The 15,849-nt window shown below is 43.4% G+C and overlaps 1 protein-coding gene across 2 annotated transcripts in view; it reads left to right on the top strand.

Annotated features, from left to right (window-relative positions):
• rspo2 (R-spondin 2) overlaps nucleotides 1-15,849 on the top strand; it is a 76,860-nt gene that overhangs the window by 40,310 nt on the left and 20,701 nt on the right. For both annotated transcript variants that reach the window (XM_061716316.1, XM_061716315.1), the window contains exons 3-4: nucleotides 4,628-4,771; nucleotides 6,827-7,015. In XM_061716316.1, the coding sequence (XP_061572300.1) occupies nucleotides 4,628-4,771; nucleotides 6,827-7,015 (333 nt within the window). The remainder of the gene's footprint in view (nucleotides 1-4,627; nucleotides 4,772-6,826; nucleotides 7,016-15,849) is intronic.

Here is a 15,849-nt window from a genome sequence, read left to right on the forward strand (position 1 = left end):
CCATAATGGATATACAGCGATTTAAATCCATCCATTTTCCGTAACTGTTCAATCCTGTATCCTGTCACAGGCAGTGATTTCATCAACATTTAAAAATATTGCTCAATTAATTTGTATTAAAGTTTTACACATAACTGTAAGGGAAACGTGGCTGTTATAGCCTAAAGAAAACAACAAGGGTTTAACCTTCATATGGCAGCACTGGTAGCTTCTCTCTCATTAGTCATTACCTGCTTCTTTTTCACTCAATTTCTGAACTTTTGAGCATTACAGTACAGTGTAACCAAACAAAAAGACCAGCGAGGTTTGTCCTTTCAGCTTTAGCGGGCGCTGACTTGTCATTGCACCTTTAACAGCATTTTTGGAATTAGTAGGCAGAGCAATCCATCCATCAATTCATCAATCCATCAAATCAAGGCTTTTCCCCTGGATTCAACAGCCAGATGCACAGTTGAATTGGATCCCCTCTTGCAACGATGTAACTGTGCATACTTCAGCGTGAGTGGAAAGGCTGTCGGCGCTTGGCCGTCTGTCAAAGGCCTGAGCTGCGTGACTGTGTTTGAGTGCTCGGGCTGGCTTAGCATGTACAGGAGCAGAGCGGTGTGTTTCCCTCTGTGATGCGGCTAGAAGGACGTCAGACACGTCTGTCATCCCCGATCTCTATCTCTGGGAGCTGCCGATTGACAGGAACGCCACCTCTGCTTCACCTATCTCCATGCCAGTGAGCAGAGGAGCATCCATGTGGAAACAAACCCATGGAGGGAGCTGAAAAGAACATGGCAGCTCTAACCTCTGCTGCGAACTCCTGCCACTCGACATAGAGAGCAAGCCAAAGGCTCCATGTCAGCCAAACCATGGCCTTGGGGGGTAGGTCAAGCCCGTTTGACTTAACTTTGAGGCAAAAGAAAATAAAAGCAACAGTTTCTTTCTCCTTTTTATAATATGGACACTCCCGCTTTGCTGCATCAAGTGTGGTTAGCTCTGTGGTCGTTGCAGAGTGATGTGTGGTCTCTCATCAAATCTCCAGCCCTGTGTGAGTCATGAGACTCATAAGTCTTCACAGAAGAGACGAGCGCTCTTTCTAAACACAATGAATATTCACGTCAGTAACTGGACTGTTAACACAAGCTGCTGTTAACCTGAGGAGGAGCAGCGGCTGACTGAAGCTTGCTGGAATCTGTGAGTGTCCGGCAGGTTCTCCCCGTCCAGACCGCAGATGTGGGACCAGCATTTGCCAAGCATGAGCTATTAGATCACCAATGGCACTTGTTGGCTCATTTCTTGACTTAACGGAGACTCAACGTGCAAATCACATTAAAGCTTGAATCCAGAAGACAACTCAGGCTAGAGATAAAACAGCCCTGGTGGAACTGGGCCGGCGCTGAGGACACCTCGGTATAGGAATGGGCGATATTTTACCGTTCATGATATACCGTCAAAAAAATTCCCCATGGTAAGAATTTGTCATCTTGCGGTAAAAACGATAAATGGAAGGAAGGAAGGAAGGAAGGAAGGAAGGAAGGAAGGAAGGAAGGAAGGAAGGAAGGAAGGAACGAACGAACGAACGAACGAACGAACGAACGAACGAACGAACAAAATGAGCCACAAAATGAGCCACAAATAAAGAAATGAGCCTGAAAGAAAGAAAGAAAGAAAGAAAGAAAGAAAGAAAGAAAGAAAGAAAGAAAGAAAGAAAGAAAGAAAGAAAGAAAGAAAGAAAGAAAGAAAGAAAGAAAGAAAGAAAGAAAGAAAGAAAGAAAGAAAGAAAGAAAGAAAGAATTCCCATTGATGACGTTTTTGTGTAACAAACATGGCAGATCTGAGAGCGAGGAGCTTGAGTCATTCCAGTTTTGCAGTACAGGTGTAACTCATTTAATTGGTTTATATTAATTCAATTTAATTGGTGTAGTTTAGAAGTATTTAGTATTCTTTTAAAGCAGTGATTTGGGGGCTGCAAAGACTGAATGTGGTGATAGATTTATAGTTACAAAGGTGGAGTTGAATTGATATTTTTTTTATCATAATTTTTATCGTTATCGGGATAAATGTCAGAAATGATCGTGATACATTTTTTTAGTCCATACCGCCCATCCCTACCTCGGTAGATACAAAACCCTCCGCCACTGCAACGGCAGCTTTTGCAGATCATTTCACACCCTCCCCCCCCCGCCACCGATGTCATGATAAAAAGCTCATGTCCAGAACCAGGCTGGAACAGGATGATGATAATGTGTTTAAGTCCCGGGAACACCAAGCCTTCAGTGGGATCTGATGACCTCATTATTCCTCATTAGTCTCCCCGTGGCACCTAGATGAAGACTTTAAAGGTGCTCCCGAGGTTAATCCGATGGGGGGAATGAACCCGCTCCCCCGTATCTGTTTCTAGCAGTGTTAGACAAGCTGCTTCACTGCTGATTTGGCCTGTGGTTAGTGACGGAGCTCCTCCGGTGTCACAGATAGCCTCTCTGGCTGATAGCCGGACCGAGGGATCCGTGGCTGTCATGACAATCCCAGCCTTACCCACCGCAATCTCTGACGACCTCTGGCCCTGCCGCTTTCCCTCCCTGCATTCTAACTCCCGCGGTGCCGCGGTCTTATGTCATCCCCCTCATCAATCTCACAGGCTTGACACCACAACATATCATTTATATGCAAAACCAGATTTGGGGGCATTTTCAGTGACTGCATCTGACATTTAAACCAAGCGGGATGTATGTTGTTTTTTCTTTTTATGGAAAACCTCGTCAGGGACTGCCTGCAATATTCTCCACATCTGTGCTCGTCATACGGGATGTCAATAAGCAAGAATTGCACAACAAGCCCATTGCCTGAGAGTGCTGCCAGATGTTCGCGGACTCCCTCTTACTCTCTTATATTTTGTTTGCGAGCTACAAGTCTCTCAGGTGATGACAGGCTTGAGAAGAGTGAGTTGCAGAAGACAGCTTTGCGCTTTCCAATTAGCTCAGTGATTTACAAAGTCGCTCCCCTGCAGCGTGCTTGTTTGGTATCAAACCTAAGCATCAAGAGACAATTTCACCCACGCAGAAATGGAAGAGGAACAGACAGCCTGAAAACACTCAGCTACTTCCTAGTATGTTCTTGGCAAATCTGAATGGAGAATAAAGGTTAAAAAAAAAAAAGTGACATTAGATTAGATGGTCGAATTAACTGATAAATAAAGTGGGAAAACAGGAAACAGCTGTGTATTTTTCAGTGTAGCGCCGTTTTTTGCAGAACGCGGAGTAGATGTTGATTGTTGTGTGGGTCTATCTCCCAACCACATCTTATTGGTAAGTGTGTATTTGTGCGTGCATGTGTCCATGGTTTGTTTAGACTGGTCGGGAAAGCGTGAGACCAGAGTGAGTGGGCAGAGGCCATACTTTAGGGTTCAAAGTAAAGCGGGGAGGGACCCCCTCGTTTTGCAGGAATGTCGAGGAGGAGGCCTGATGGTTAGCTGGAGATGGTGTAATTAAGGGGTGTGATTGTGAGAATCTTCCCTTCCCCAGGCCCTGCAAGGGTCACAGATAAAAGAGCAGCCCTCTGCCTCGGTCGCTCTCACATGTGGAAAATCACAGTGTCGCATTCAAGGTACTGAGAGAAGCGCACACGCGTTAATGCATGGTTGCGATCTCATGCGAGACGCCCATCAGAGAAGCAGATGAGACCCTACCTGGAAAAGGCCTGCACCAGTGGAGAAAGACAGGGGCTTGCGGGTCATAGATTGAGGTTATTGGGCAACAAGGGGCCACGTAGAGTTTCTGAGAAGCGACATAAATTAGATAGCACGGGGAGGCTCCTTCTAATCATGCGGCCTGCACGTCGCCGTGTTGGTGTGGTTGTTGTAATTTGGCCCTGCTCGACGTGCTATTTGCAGAGACCTTGATGACACATTGCCGTGTCTTTCTTCGCAAGTGCTGTACTGTGTGACATGCGCTGCAAGCAGGGTGTGGCGTGAGAGGATAAGTGTGCAGTTGTGTCCGCTGACTAAACCCCCTCTGCTTTTATTAGGCAAGATATCGTTGTCCCCCTCTTTGCCTGCCCTTTACAAACCTCACCATCCCTCTTTTTAAAAAGGAAGCCAAAAACCTAAAGGATCCACACATCTGGCCATATTTGTGATCACGAGCCATCATTCACACTCTAATGAAAACCTGACCGTTCAAGGATCTCGCAGTTATGGGAAAAGAAGCAGACCGGAGCGGCGTGGAGTGATAAGACAGCATTATGAACACTTTTCTTCCTGTTGCGGCACTTGATAGTTGAAAACATGTGAGCGTGTGTGTTTGTATCTACATTTTTTGTAGCAACCTGTTGAAAGAGCTCAGCATCACCATCTCTGCTGTTGTATTTTCACACTTTGGGGTTGATCGCTTTGAGCAAAAACAGGAAGATAAGGAGGGGGAAAAAATCATGCCAAGCAAAACAGGTTTTCTGAAATGCATTTTTTTTTCTCAACGGGGAAATGATTCAAAGGACATTGTCCGCTATTTTTCTTTTTTTTTTTTTCTTGAAGGAGACACACTGTAATCCCTACGAGCACCCCATTTCCCAAAGTCTTTAGCTCTCAATCAACTCCAGATGAGAGAGTATGTCAGAGCCTAATTTCTGCTGTTTCTCTCTCCTCCAGGATGCAGGATAGAGAACTGCGAGTCCTGCTTCAGCAAAGACTTCTGCACCAAGTGCAAGGCGGGCTTTTACCTCCACAAAGGGCGCTGTTTTGATAAGTGCCCTGAGGGCTTTGCCCCGCTGGAAGACACCATGGAGTGTGGAGGTATGTGGATCTAAACCAACGTGTATCAAAAGTGCATGGTCTAACTTTTCTTACGTACAATGGTGATGGTGGTTTTATGCAATAATCTGCCTGGAAATGTAATGATAAAGTCACAGTAGCAGATAAATAAACAGTGGGTCTAACAATCATAATGGCTGACGTCTGTAGGATAAGTGACACAACCTTTAATAAAACATTTACTGTGCTGGTTGAAAAAGTAAGCGAACCCAAAGACTAATAACTTTAGCAAAAGTTAATTGGATTTAGTAGCATGCAGACTTGGGGTTTCATTATTAAAATGAACTTGGAAGTGTTTTTAAGAGCTAGTTTGGTTGATAAAACACGTTCAAACAATTCAAGTGTGCTGTTCATACGAAACATCTGCTGATATGAACCACGCGTCACAAAATCTAGTTCGAGTTCTGCTTTTTAAATTGGATGAGCCTGGAAAATGATACAATCTTCTCAGTGTTTAGGCCTCCATCAGTCCACAGCTGGACAAACTGGTTATCAAATGAGGTAGTCTAGGTCTGTGGTTACTCTTTATTCTGAAGAATCCTCAACGATGTAGAGGAGGACCCTCAAGTAACAGCTGGGAACTTGAAGACATCACTGGAACCGACTAACGTGTTTATTCACGAGTCTGCATTATGTAAGTGATTGAACGGTCAGGGTGTCCATGGTAGGATGCTACACTCTCCAAGACAAAAAATCCTCCATGTCTGACAGTCTGCACTGATAAGACAAAAGTTTGATTGCTTGGGAAGACTATGTACGACGCAAAAGAGGCTACAGCTTACGCAGATCAAAACATCACCGTAGTAGTGAAGTACGGTGGCGTGAGCATCATGGTTTGGGCTTGGCTCCACTTCATCAATGGGAACATTAGTTCTAAAGTGTACCCCACAGGATAATGCCAGCGTGGCTGCCTGCCAGCTGAAACCTAGTAGAGGATGGCTGATGCAGCAGAACAATGACCCTAAGTACTGAAGATATTCACCACGGAGAAGATAATCTGCCTTTTGAAGTGGTCCAGTCAGAGCTCAGATATTAACCCCACAGATATGCTGTGAAATGACCTCAAGAGAGGTGTTCATGCTAGACATCCTACAGTGTGTGTATGAGCCAAAAGCAGATCTGCAACAAGGAATGGTCAAAAATCCTCCCGAACGTTGTGCAGATCAAAACCCAAGCTACTGGAAGAGCTTGCTGGAAAACGATGCTGCTACAGGAGGTTTCCCCCAGCACAATAAATGTTTAATAGGTGTGTTAAATACAGAATTAAAAATTATGATTTGTTTATCAGCTTAAACATACTGGTTTTGTCTTATTGTGACATAGACTGCGTTTACATGCAGTCAATAACCCTTTTAAAACTGGAATATTAGCAATAACCCGGTTTTGCACGGCCATGTAAACACCAATAACCCCTTTGAATAACCCGAATTTGCTCATATTCCGGTTTTAAAAAACCTGAGTATGTGACCCTCCTATGACTCCTTTTCTAATGGGATATCCCCATCAAAAGGAACAGGAATTTGTTTTCTGCGCATGTTCTTTTCGCAAGGAATCTTGTTCTTTTGAGTCCAGGAAATACTTATAAACACGGCGAAACGCAATACCAGGAGGAGACTAATCACTTCATAAATGTAATGAAAGATATGAACATTTTGTCATTTGTAGACGGTAGAAATTACCCCCATAGCGAGATTTACAAAAAGGTGAGTGAAAAGTTGCGCGAAGCAGCATTTGTACGAATGCCAGACCAGATCAAGCACCGCTGGAATACGCTGAAAAAGGCTACTAAATTTGACTATGATCAATTTCAAGTGGCTTGCATTCTTTTTCTTGCCACTGTAATCTTCTTTACTTGTGCTCTATAAAGCTCAACTTTTGTAAACTTCAATTTGAAATAAAGCAGTTAACAGAAGTTGTAGCTTATCACTAGAGCCCCCTCACCTTGTGTGAAAGCTTGACCCGAGGTGTTTACGTCCGTCTCAACAGCGCTTTTTTAAAGTCTCACAGCTCATCACTCTCTGTCTGTGTTTCTTGCAGAGGGCTGTGAGGTGGGCCAGTGGAGCGAGTGGGGAGCCTGCACCAGGAGAAACAAAACCTGTGGCTATAAGTGGGGTCTGGAGACCCGGACGCGGCACATTGTAAAGAAACCACCCAAGGACACGATACCCTGTCCCACCATCGCTGAGTCCAGGATGTGCAAAATGGCCATGAGGCATTGCAGGAGAGGTAAGGATGATTCACACCTCCGTTCGTCTGTTGTAACTCAAACCACATTCACTTTGAAGTTGACCTTACTGCAGCGCATATTAAACACAAAACTGCACGTATCCCAACGGGGAACCCATCTCAGCGATTCACCTGTGTCATGTAACCCTTGCTCCTCACATCCAGCTTTTTTTTTTTTCTCCTTTTTTTCACCATCTGTGTTCTTGAAGTTCACAGTGGCATTCCTTTGCATGAAATATCAGTATTTTTCCATGGCAGCCCTTTTTCTAGCCAGCTCTTTTCCCTCCTGAGGTACATTTCCCACCCCTCTCTCGCATCTCTCTTCATCTCCTCAGTGGAATTCTTCAAAGTACGAACTGCAGGTTTCCTCAATGGTCGTCTCTGTTTCCTCCTGTCAGAGTCGATAGAGCTGGATGGATGAGAAGTCGATGGAATTACTCTTTGTGCAAATACGGCTAAAGGAAATATTTTTTTTTTCAGAGTAAACTATTTCTCTCACATGGCCCAAACACACCATTTGGGATGAGCGGCTCCGTTAGCCGTTGTTAAAATAAATGTCTCTTCCCTTAATGCACTTTTACATCTCCCATAAACTTTGGATTAGGATAAGTGAAGTGTAAATATTTAATTCACCAAATAAGGAAGCAATTGCAGTGGCAGATATTGCTTTCGCTTAAAAAAAAAAAAGAAAGAAGAAAGAAAAACATTGTTTAACAGAAGGAGGATAATAATCTAATCCTTGGGGATTTTTATCCATTTTTGGGCTGGACTTTAAAACGGGAGGCTCCCTTACTGAAGTGGTGAAAGAGTAAATAAACTGCCATTTTCTCATATTTCAGCACGACTCGGGCAGTTGCTCCTGTTTGGGTTGGAAACTTCTGCGATCCCATGGCACATTTAGGTCTTAAACTTGGTCCTGTTTGTCACGGAAACTCTCCCCGATCCCGCCTCCACCCGCCGCCCACCTCGGCCTGACTCTGACATGCCCGTTTGACCTTTTCTAAGGGACTTTATGACCCTCTTTAATTAAAATTTGCCATTGTTGCGGACAGATACAGCCATCACTCACCTCTGACACGGAGTCCATGATGGGAAGCTGTTGTTAGGGATCGTATGAAGATGCATTTTTTATCCAGTTCCACGGCAACCGGCGGCAGACATCCCTGGTCCGCCTTATTTGAAACGAGCGTTTCCTGGTGACGTGATCATTGTAAACCTCTCAGAGCAGTTCCTTATGCAGTGTTACATCTCTGGTTGCTACGAACTGTGTGTAAAATTGTCACTGTATATGTATCTAAGAGCTCCCCGGCCTTGTGAAGTGCGGTGGTGGCCCATTTAATAAAGGCAAATTTCAGACTTAGGCATGTGTTGTTAATTCCCCACTGCTAGTGAAAAATCCACACTTGGCAAAAGCCGGTGAAATGCAACACTCTACACTTCAAATAAATACAGGGAAAAATGTAAGCCGCTGAAGTCAGACGGGAGGAGGAACTCTCCGCACATGCAAGGGAGTAGCATAGAAGTCTGACCAACTTACATCGTAAAATAATCACAAGCCGTGAGTGATAATAAAGCGTAATCCAATGGGAGGGGAGGGGAAACCTCTGAAATGCAGGTAATCGGGAAGTGGTCGAAAGTCCGTCGAAGGGGAGTGAGTACTTAAAGGAAGGCCTGGTGTATAGTTTATTATGAAGTGCCTCACTAAGTGACTCTTTAGAATTGAACTAATTTCAAGGACTTTGGAGGCGTCCAGCCCAGAGTGGTGCTTAAAAAACAGCCACTGCAATGCAGTCTAATCAGCTTTCTATTGAGACATAAACCAAATTAAGAAAACTGGAACGCCAGTGTCTGGATTTTCTATTTAGATGAAAATGCAGTTGTCCAAAAATGCTTAGAAGCACAATTTGGAAATAAAGGCAATCGAAAAAATGAGACATTTTAATAAGCTGTGCTCACCGGACACAAGACACCAGTGTTTGGGAGAAGCATTTGGTTTAAATAACCACGGTTCGTAAAGATGCTGTGGATTAAATGAAGGCAGGAAATAAGAGAAAGTCGAATGTACTGTATCTATACTCTATTTATGGCGACGCTTATCTGATCACCCTGACTTGAATTTCAGTATATTAACATATCTGGATTACAGTGGATGTCATGGGCAGATCTCTATCTGTCAGCTCGGCCAAGGGCCACATGCAGACGCATGGTCTGCTGTTACTGAGTATTACTGTACCAATACACAAGTGCCGTGAGTAAACACCAGAGGATCTCAAGAAGGAAGGCTGTATCTCCGCAAATAGGAATATCGCTAGACCGTGTCTGATGTGTTCCATGCAAGTTGCAGATCGCCGTAAACAACATATGTCACTTCATGCTGCTGGGATTAATTTCAGCACATCAACTGAATAGGATCATATATGCAGGGAAGATGTCCAACAATATAACTCGGCATCTGAAACCTGGTAGTTTTTTGCCCTCTGTTACAGTCATGAGCTGAAATTAGTATTCCTCTTTTAATGCTGTGTTTTCATTTTACTATTAAAGGAGCCGTCTGTAAGAAATGTCCAAAACTGGTACTGCAGTCACTTTCAAAATATTGTTGAGCGGCGTGTACCCTCCCCCTCCTCCCCCCGACCAGAGGTTGCCAGGTAGGCTGCAGAATGCAGCAGGAACGTAGGCTGCCATGGCTGCCATAATTAGAGCCGAGCTGGCAACCCGGATGCCGAAACAATACTGACTTGGTGATTGGGAGATAGGTGGAGGGTGGAGCTTCAGAAACAATACTGACTTGGTGATTGGGAGATAGGTGGAGGGTGGAGCTTCAGAAACAATACTGACTTGGTGATTGGGAGATAGGTGGAGGGTGGAGCTTCAGAAACAATACTGACTTGGTGATTGAGAGATAGGTGGAGGGTGGAGCTTCAGAAACAATACTGACTTGGTGATTGGGAGATAGGTGGAGGGTGGAGCTTCAGGCCAAAACAAAAAATGACAACATAAACATCAGTTGAGGGCTGCAACTCCTCTTTTTAAACTGGAATATCCTGGCTTGAGTGCTGTTGTCAGTGACATAAGTATTTGAAATGAACATGATTTTTAAATGTCTGTTGACATATCGGGGTCATTTTATGATTCGTTTTATTATTGCTCTTACATGCAGCTCCTTTAAATCTAATAATAATAGTAAAAAACATAATAAAAGGAATCAGTGCACTCCTGGGAAGACATGTGAATTATCTTTCTCACTATTGAATGGTAAACAAACTTTGTTGGAAATTGTTTTATAGCCCTTTTGTAGATTGATGTACATCGGCAGTTGCTTCTCTAAAACCAGTGCTTGTCTCTTTCCCTCTTGGCGTTTCGTTATCATGCACCTGAATATCCCAGGCTAGAAACCTGTCAAACTGTCTGTTTTTATAGAAGTGTGGACCGCTGCTAAAAATCAGTTCATCAAGGGCTGGTGATTGGTAGCACCATACTGCAAACTACCCTCTCAAGTCCTATGAATGCAGTAAGGGGGTACTTAGTATTGCCTACATTGGCTTCATTTTTGTTAGCTAAATAATTTTATAGTGACATAAAATGATATATTGTTTTCTGTAGTTTGACAACCCTCCCCCCTAGGACTAACTTACACGCATGGCTTCAAGTCATTCACAAGTATTTGTCACATCAAGTGACTGGAAGACATTAGCAGAACGTCTCTGATCTTACGGCTGCATAATTTGCTTGTTTTGTTAGGTGTGTGTATTACACACTTGTGATATTTCTGCACTCCTCTATCCTCTGGATCCCTGGAGTGCTGCTCTGAGCAGCCTTGATACAATAAAGAGACTTTATTAATAGCTGCTCCAGTGCCATCAGCATTGATAGAGTGGGCGACACGTGACTGCCTCTCTCCGTTTTATGAGCTGAGGAGGTGAAGAGCGTGATCACATTGCAGCCCCCGGCTGCTCAGTGTTGATGCCTTCAAGGAAGTCCCTACAGAGATTTTCCAGAAACCCCTGTCATCAGATTCACTGGTTTGCAAAAAGACTGAGTGACAGGCTCGATTCCTCTTCTTTTTTTTTCCCTGCCTTTCCAACCGTGTACTTTCCTCACTTTTTTCCCCCCTGTTTGAACCGTCGCTGCTTCTGCCATGCCCGTAACATTAGATGTTGTATAAACAACTTACAGCGTTTAAGTGTTTCAAACTCTCACTCTGAAGGCAAACCGTGGGATTTCAGAGGGAGTAAAGTCCAAACACAAATGCAACAATTACAACTAATTTCTGACAACTTCCACAAATCGGCTTACAGATTCTCAGACGGTCTTAAAGGCGGCAGGCGGGAGTGACATTTGCATAGCAGATTTTGAACAGATTTGTTGGTAAAAGTAGATCTGCTTCAGAGGCAAATGCGGTGCAGGCGGAGGCCAAGCCCAACATTAACCCAAACAAGAACAGAAGTTTTACAGTATGAAGTTATGAAACAGTACAAATTTATAGCTTAACAAATTTTGGAACTGATAACCAAAACACACTAAAGACCTGGCTTCCCGGAGTGGCGCAGTGCAGTTTAGAGTCAAAGTGCTTCAACGACCGTGCTGCTGAACCCACAAAGACTCAGCGACACGTGCTGACCTCATGGAAAAACAGAGGAGGGCAGAAAGAGGCAAAGAGAGGAAGAATAAGAGAGCAGAAACATCCAGTGATTATCTTGGCCATTGGATCGCTGCATGTACCTGTGCTGGGGAGATCTAACAGGCCTTTTTGGAAGTATTGATTTCCCGTGTGTGTAACCAGAGAAACCCTTTCTGCTGTAGAGCGCAGGCGAGGCCAAACCTTCCATCCCATCAGTCATCCGACTGCGAGGATCCAGCCACCACTGATCCTGTCTGTCATAACTTCTCCGTGCAGTTTGTGTTTTTACTGTAACCGTGATGACTGCTTCTTCTCGTGCCGCTCGCTCCACTCCCACTGCCATCAATCTCAAACCTTGAAGGTTTTGTTGCACATTCGCGACTGGGCTGTAAATGGCGGAAAACCCACCTAGACTCTGTGCAACACCTCATATTTCCTCGGGAGTATGACATCTGCTAACCTAAATCTGGAAAAGTATGGAAGACATCAAAATCAACTTCTTTTTCTTTTAAATACAGCCATTTTACATTTACTGAAGTTATTTCTTTTTTTTTGTATGTGTAGCTTCATTTAATTGGATGATATAGATACATTTTTGTTGGTTAAGTAAAGCTTTTAATCCCTTGTCATCCCTTATTTTAAAGTGTTTGAGGATGCAGTGAGGCAGTTCAGGTTTTTTTTGTCCAGTTCTTCAAGTGGATAGAGAGCAAGCTCCCTTTTGGGGTAAATGTTTCATTCACAATTTTTCCAGGCATTGGACAGGTCAGGACTGCAGGCTGGATGGTCAGTTTTATATTTACATATTCCTGTTGAGCATTTTGGAGGGAGCCTATGTTGCACAACAATCTCAGTATACTCTTCTGCATTTTGGCTGCAGCCATTGAGATGTAAGTGAACGTTGCTGAGGTTGCAGATACCACCCTGATACAGCCTCAACGCCGTCACAGAGCCTGACTTTGGACGCGTTGCTGGACGTGGTCCTTTTCATCTCTGATTTGGAGAATGCAGTGCACATTTCTTCCAAAAAAAAGATCTTCATCTGACGTCAACGCGTGTTTCCACTGAGAGATGATCCGTTCCCAGATGTCGACACACAACCTCTGGGCAAGGTTGAAATACGGTTTCCTTTTTTTTTTTTTTTTTTTTTTTTTCATTGCTCATTTGGGAATGCAGCTCTGTGTTGTAGTAATTGACAAAAGTGAATGCAAAGCACTAAATATAGCTCCTGTTAAAACTCACCACTTCTTGTTATATATACGCCATAATAGTCCTCTTCCCATGTGGCCATATCAGCTATTGATAAATGATGCCTACAATTACCTGTTGATGTTGCAGGTTTGAAATAACACCTTATTGGTTTTATTTAGATTTTTGTTTATATTCCTTCATAGTTTTCGGTAGCATAGTTTTTAGCGGTTAGCAAATTTCCCTCGCAACATTGAGGTTCCCAGTTTGGGTCTGGGGCTTTTCTGTGGGGAGTTTCCACGTTTTCCCTTTGCCTGTGAGGGAAAAACCTTTTTTCCCTTTCGGGTTCTCTCTGGATACTCCAACCTTCTCTCACAGTCCAGAAATATGCATGTTCGGTTGACCGTTGATCCCTTTGTAGAAAATGAATGAAATACTAGCTCTAAACTGGCCCCGTCTCAACAAATGTATTTGTATTTTTTTACTTCTTTAATGCCTTGCAGGCCTGAAATGCAGGAATGGATACAAATTAACAAACAAACTTAAGTTGATGAGATGAAACATGAAATATCTTGTTTTCATAATGTCTGTAATGAATTAGAATTCAAAGAAACTGTAAGAATCACTTCATTTCTTAAAGTCTGTTTAGGTTGTGTTTATTTGTTTTCCATCCAGACCTTTTTTTTCGGACTTGGGAATGTAAAGACCTACAGGAACTTTGTCTGTATATTTAAGGTTATCTGACATCACAGCAGTGTGGGATGTTTGTTTAGATTACAAGGCAAACACCTCCAATCTGGTGCCGAGGCGCCAAATGAACCGGGCTCAGATCCCCGGAGGATTTGGCTGACTGGTGGGGTTTCTGCCAGGTTGTGTCTGAAACCAGTCTGGTTCTGCGGTGAATCCACAGCGCTCTGGACCTCCTAGTCCTCGCCGTCTGTGAACCATCTGCTCTGAAGTCTCTCCTCCTGTAAAATGATGCACAGAGCAGAACTTGTGATTGCCTCAAATCCGCTTTGGAGGAAGCCCGACTGCTTTTGTCTGTGTTGCACGCCATTTGCAACACCAAACAATTCCAGTCCCTGGCAGCGCTTGCGGCGTAGCGAGCAGTTGATGCTCATGCATGTGTTTAGTCGTATGGCACACAATGTTGCTGTTTATTCTCACTGAGCCAGGGGGCTTTAAGCTCTGACGACAGACACCGCTCACTTCTGAGTGTTTCAGTTACGTGCTCAGTGCGATCACGTCTGAGTCTGGCCGGTGAATTGGCTTGGAAACTCCACATCCAAACACATTTCTGGATACTACATTTTTTTTACAATCAGCCCTGCTTTTTTTTTTCCTGTAACAGATGCACACTTTCTACGACGGAGTATTAGGGCCAAACTAAGACAAAAAAAATGGGAAATTACGAGAATAAAGTCATAATATAATGAGAATAAAGTCGTAAAATTACGAGAATAAAGTCGTAATGTTGCGAGAATAAAGTCGTAATAGAATAAAGTCTTAATATTAAGAGAATAAAGTCGTAATATTACGAGAATAAAGTCGTAAAATTACGAGAATAAAGTCGTAACATTACGAGAATAAAGTCGTAATATTATGAGAATATAATTTATGAGAACTCTAACAGGAAGAGCTTCTTCTCCCTGTGTTAAAATGAGGAATATTGAGCATCTTGTGAAGTTATATTTTTATATTTATAATATATTATGACTTTATTCTCGTAATACTATGACTTTATTCTCGTAATTTTACGACTTTATTCTCGTAATATTATGACTTTATTCTCGTAATTTTACGACTTTATTCTCGTAATATTATGACTTTATTCTCGTAATTTTACGACTTTATTCTCGTAATATTATGACTTTATTCTCGTAATTTTACGACTTTATTCTCATTACATTATGACTTTATTCTCGTAATTTCCTTTTTTTGGTTTTTTGTTTGGCCCTAATACTCCGTCGTACACTTTCAGCTTGAGCCTAATTGATGGAGCATGTTCTTGTCTCAGCAGAGCAGCTCAGAGTGGAGTTGTTCACGAGTCAGAAGCGTTTTCCCAGGACAGAAAAAGAACCCACAGCTCTCTGACCAAAATAAATATGGATCCTGTCATTTTGTCTGCAAAAGTCTTTTCATTGTTGGCTCCGCTCGAGCCACTCAAGACTCGACCCCGAAGCACTTGAGAGCAGAGGCTCTCACTTCTGTGCTCATCTTATTATTACGATTAATGTTTCCCCTCAAGTGTGCTTTACAGGAACTCATGACTTTCAGACGGCCGAGCCGGTGCACGGATAACGAGCCTCGCTCTGATTTCTGCCACAGCGGAATGACAGGTAGTAATTAATGCTGATCTCTGGCCCGGCTAATATCACGGACAATCCGGATCAGTTCTTCCCGCCAGCGGGAGTGGAGCGAGAAGCATTTTCCCAGGACAGAGGGAGAGCACTAATTGGCAGCCACCCTGTCAGAGTGAATATTTGCGCCCCTCGCTGCAGCCTATTGTGACTGATGGAGCCACGGCTTAATCTTCATTTAATAAGGCCGCTCCGTAGGGGCTGACACAGTAGCTGGTGGGATGGTCTCAGACGCACTCTCCCTCCTTTTTGGACAGCGCTGATGGCTTGGCTCTGGCCGCAGTGCCTGGGCTGGTGTCTGACCGTGAATCTGAGATGAGCATTTTGGAGGCTTTGCACTGTACAGTAATTAATGAAGAACAATGGTGAAGAGGATAGACCTATCAAACTGTCAATGACTGCGTTTACATGCACTCAATAACCCTTTTAAAACCCGAATATTGGCAATAACCCGAATTTGCACGGCCATGTAAACACCAATAACCCCTTTGAATAACCCAAATTTTCTCATATTCGAGTTTTTAGAAACCCGAATATGACCCCTGGGTTACTCCTTTTAAAACCATAATATTCGGTCATGTAAACGCCAAACGGATCTCGATCAAACGGAACATGAATTTGTTTTCTGCGCATGCTCATTTCGCAAGGAATCCTGGTCTTTTGAGTCC

The sequence above is a fragment of the Cololabis saira genome, chromosome 3 (assembly GCF_033807715.1).
Source record: "Cololabis saira isolate AMF1-May2022 chromosome 3, fColSai1.1, whole genome shotgun sequence".
Taxonomy (NCBI): domain Eukaryota; kingdom Metazoa; phylum Chordata; class Actinopteri; order Beloniformes; family Belonidae; genus Cololabis; species Cololabis saira.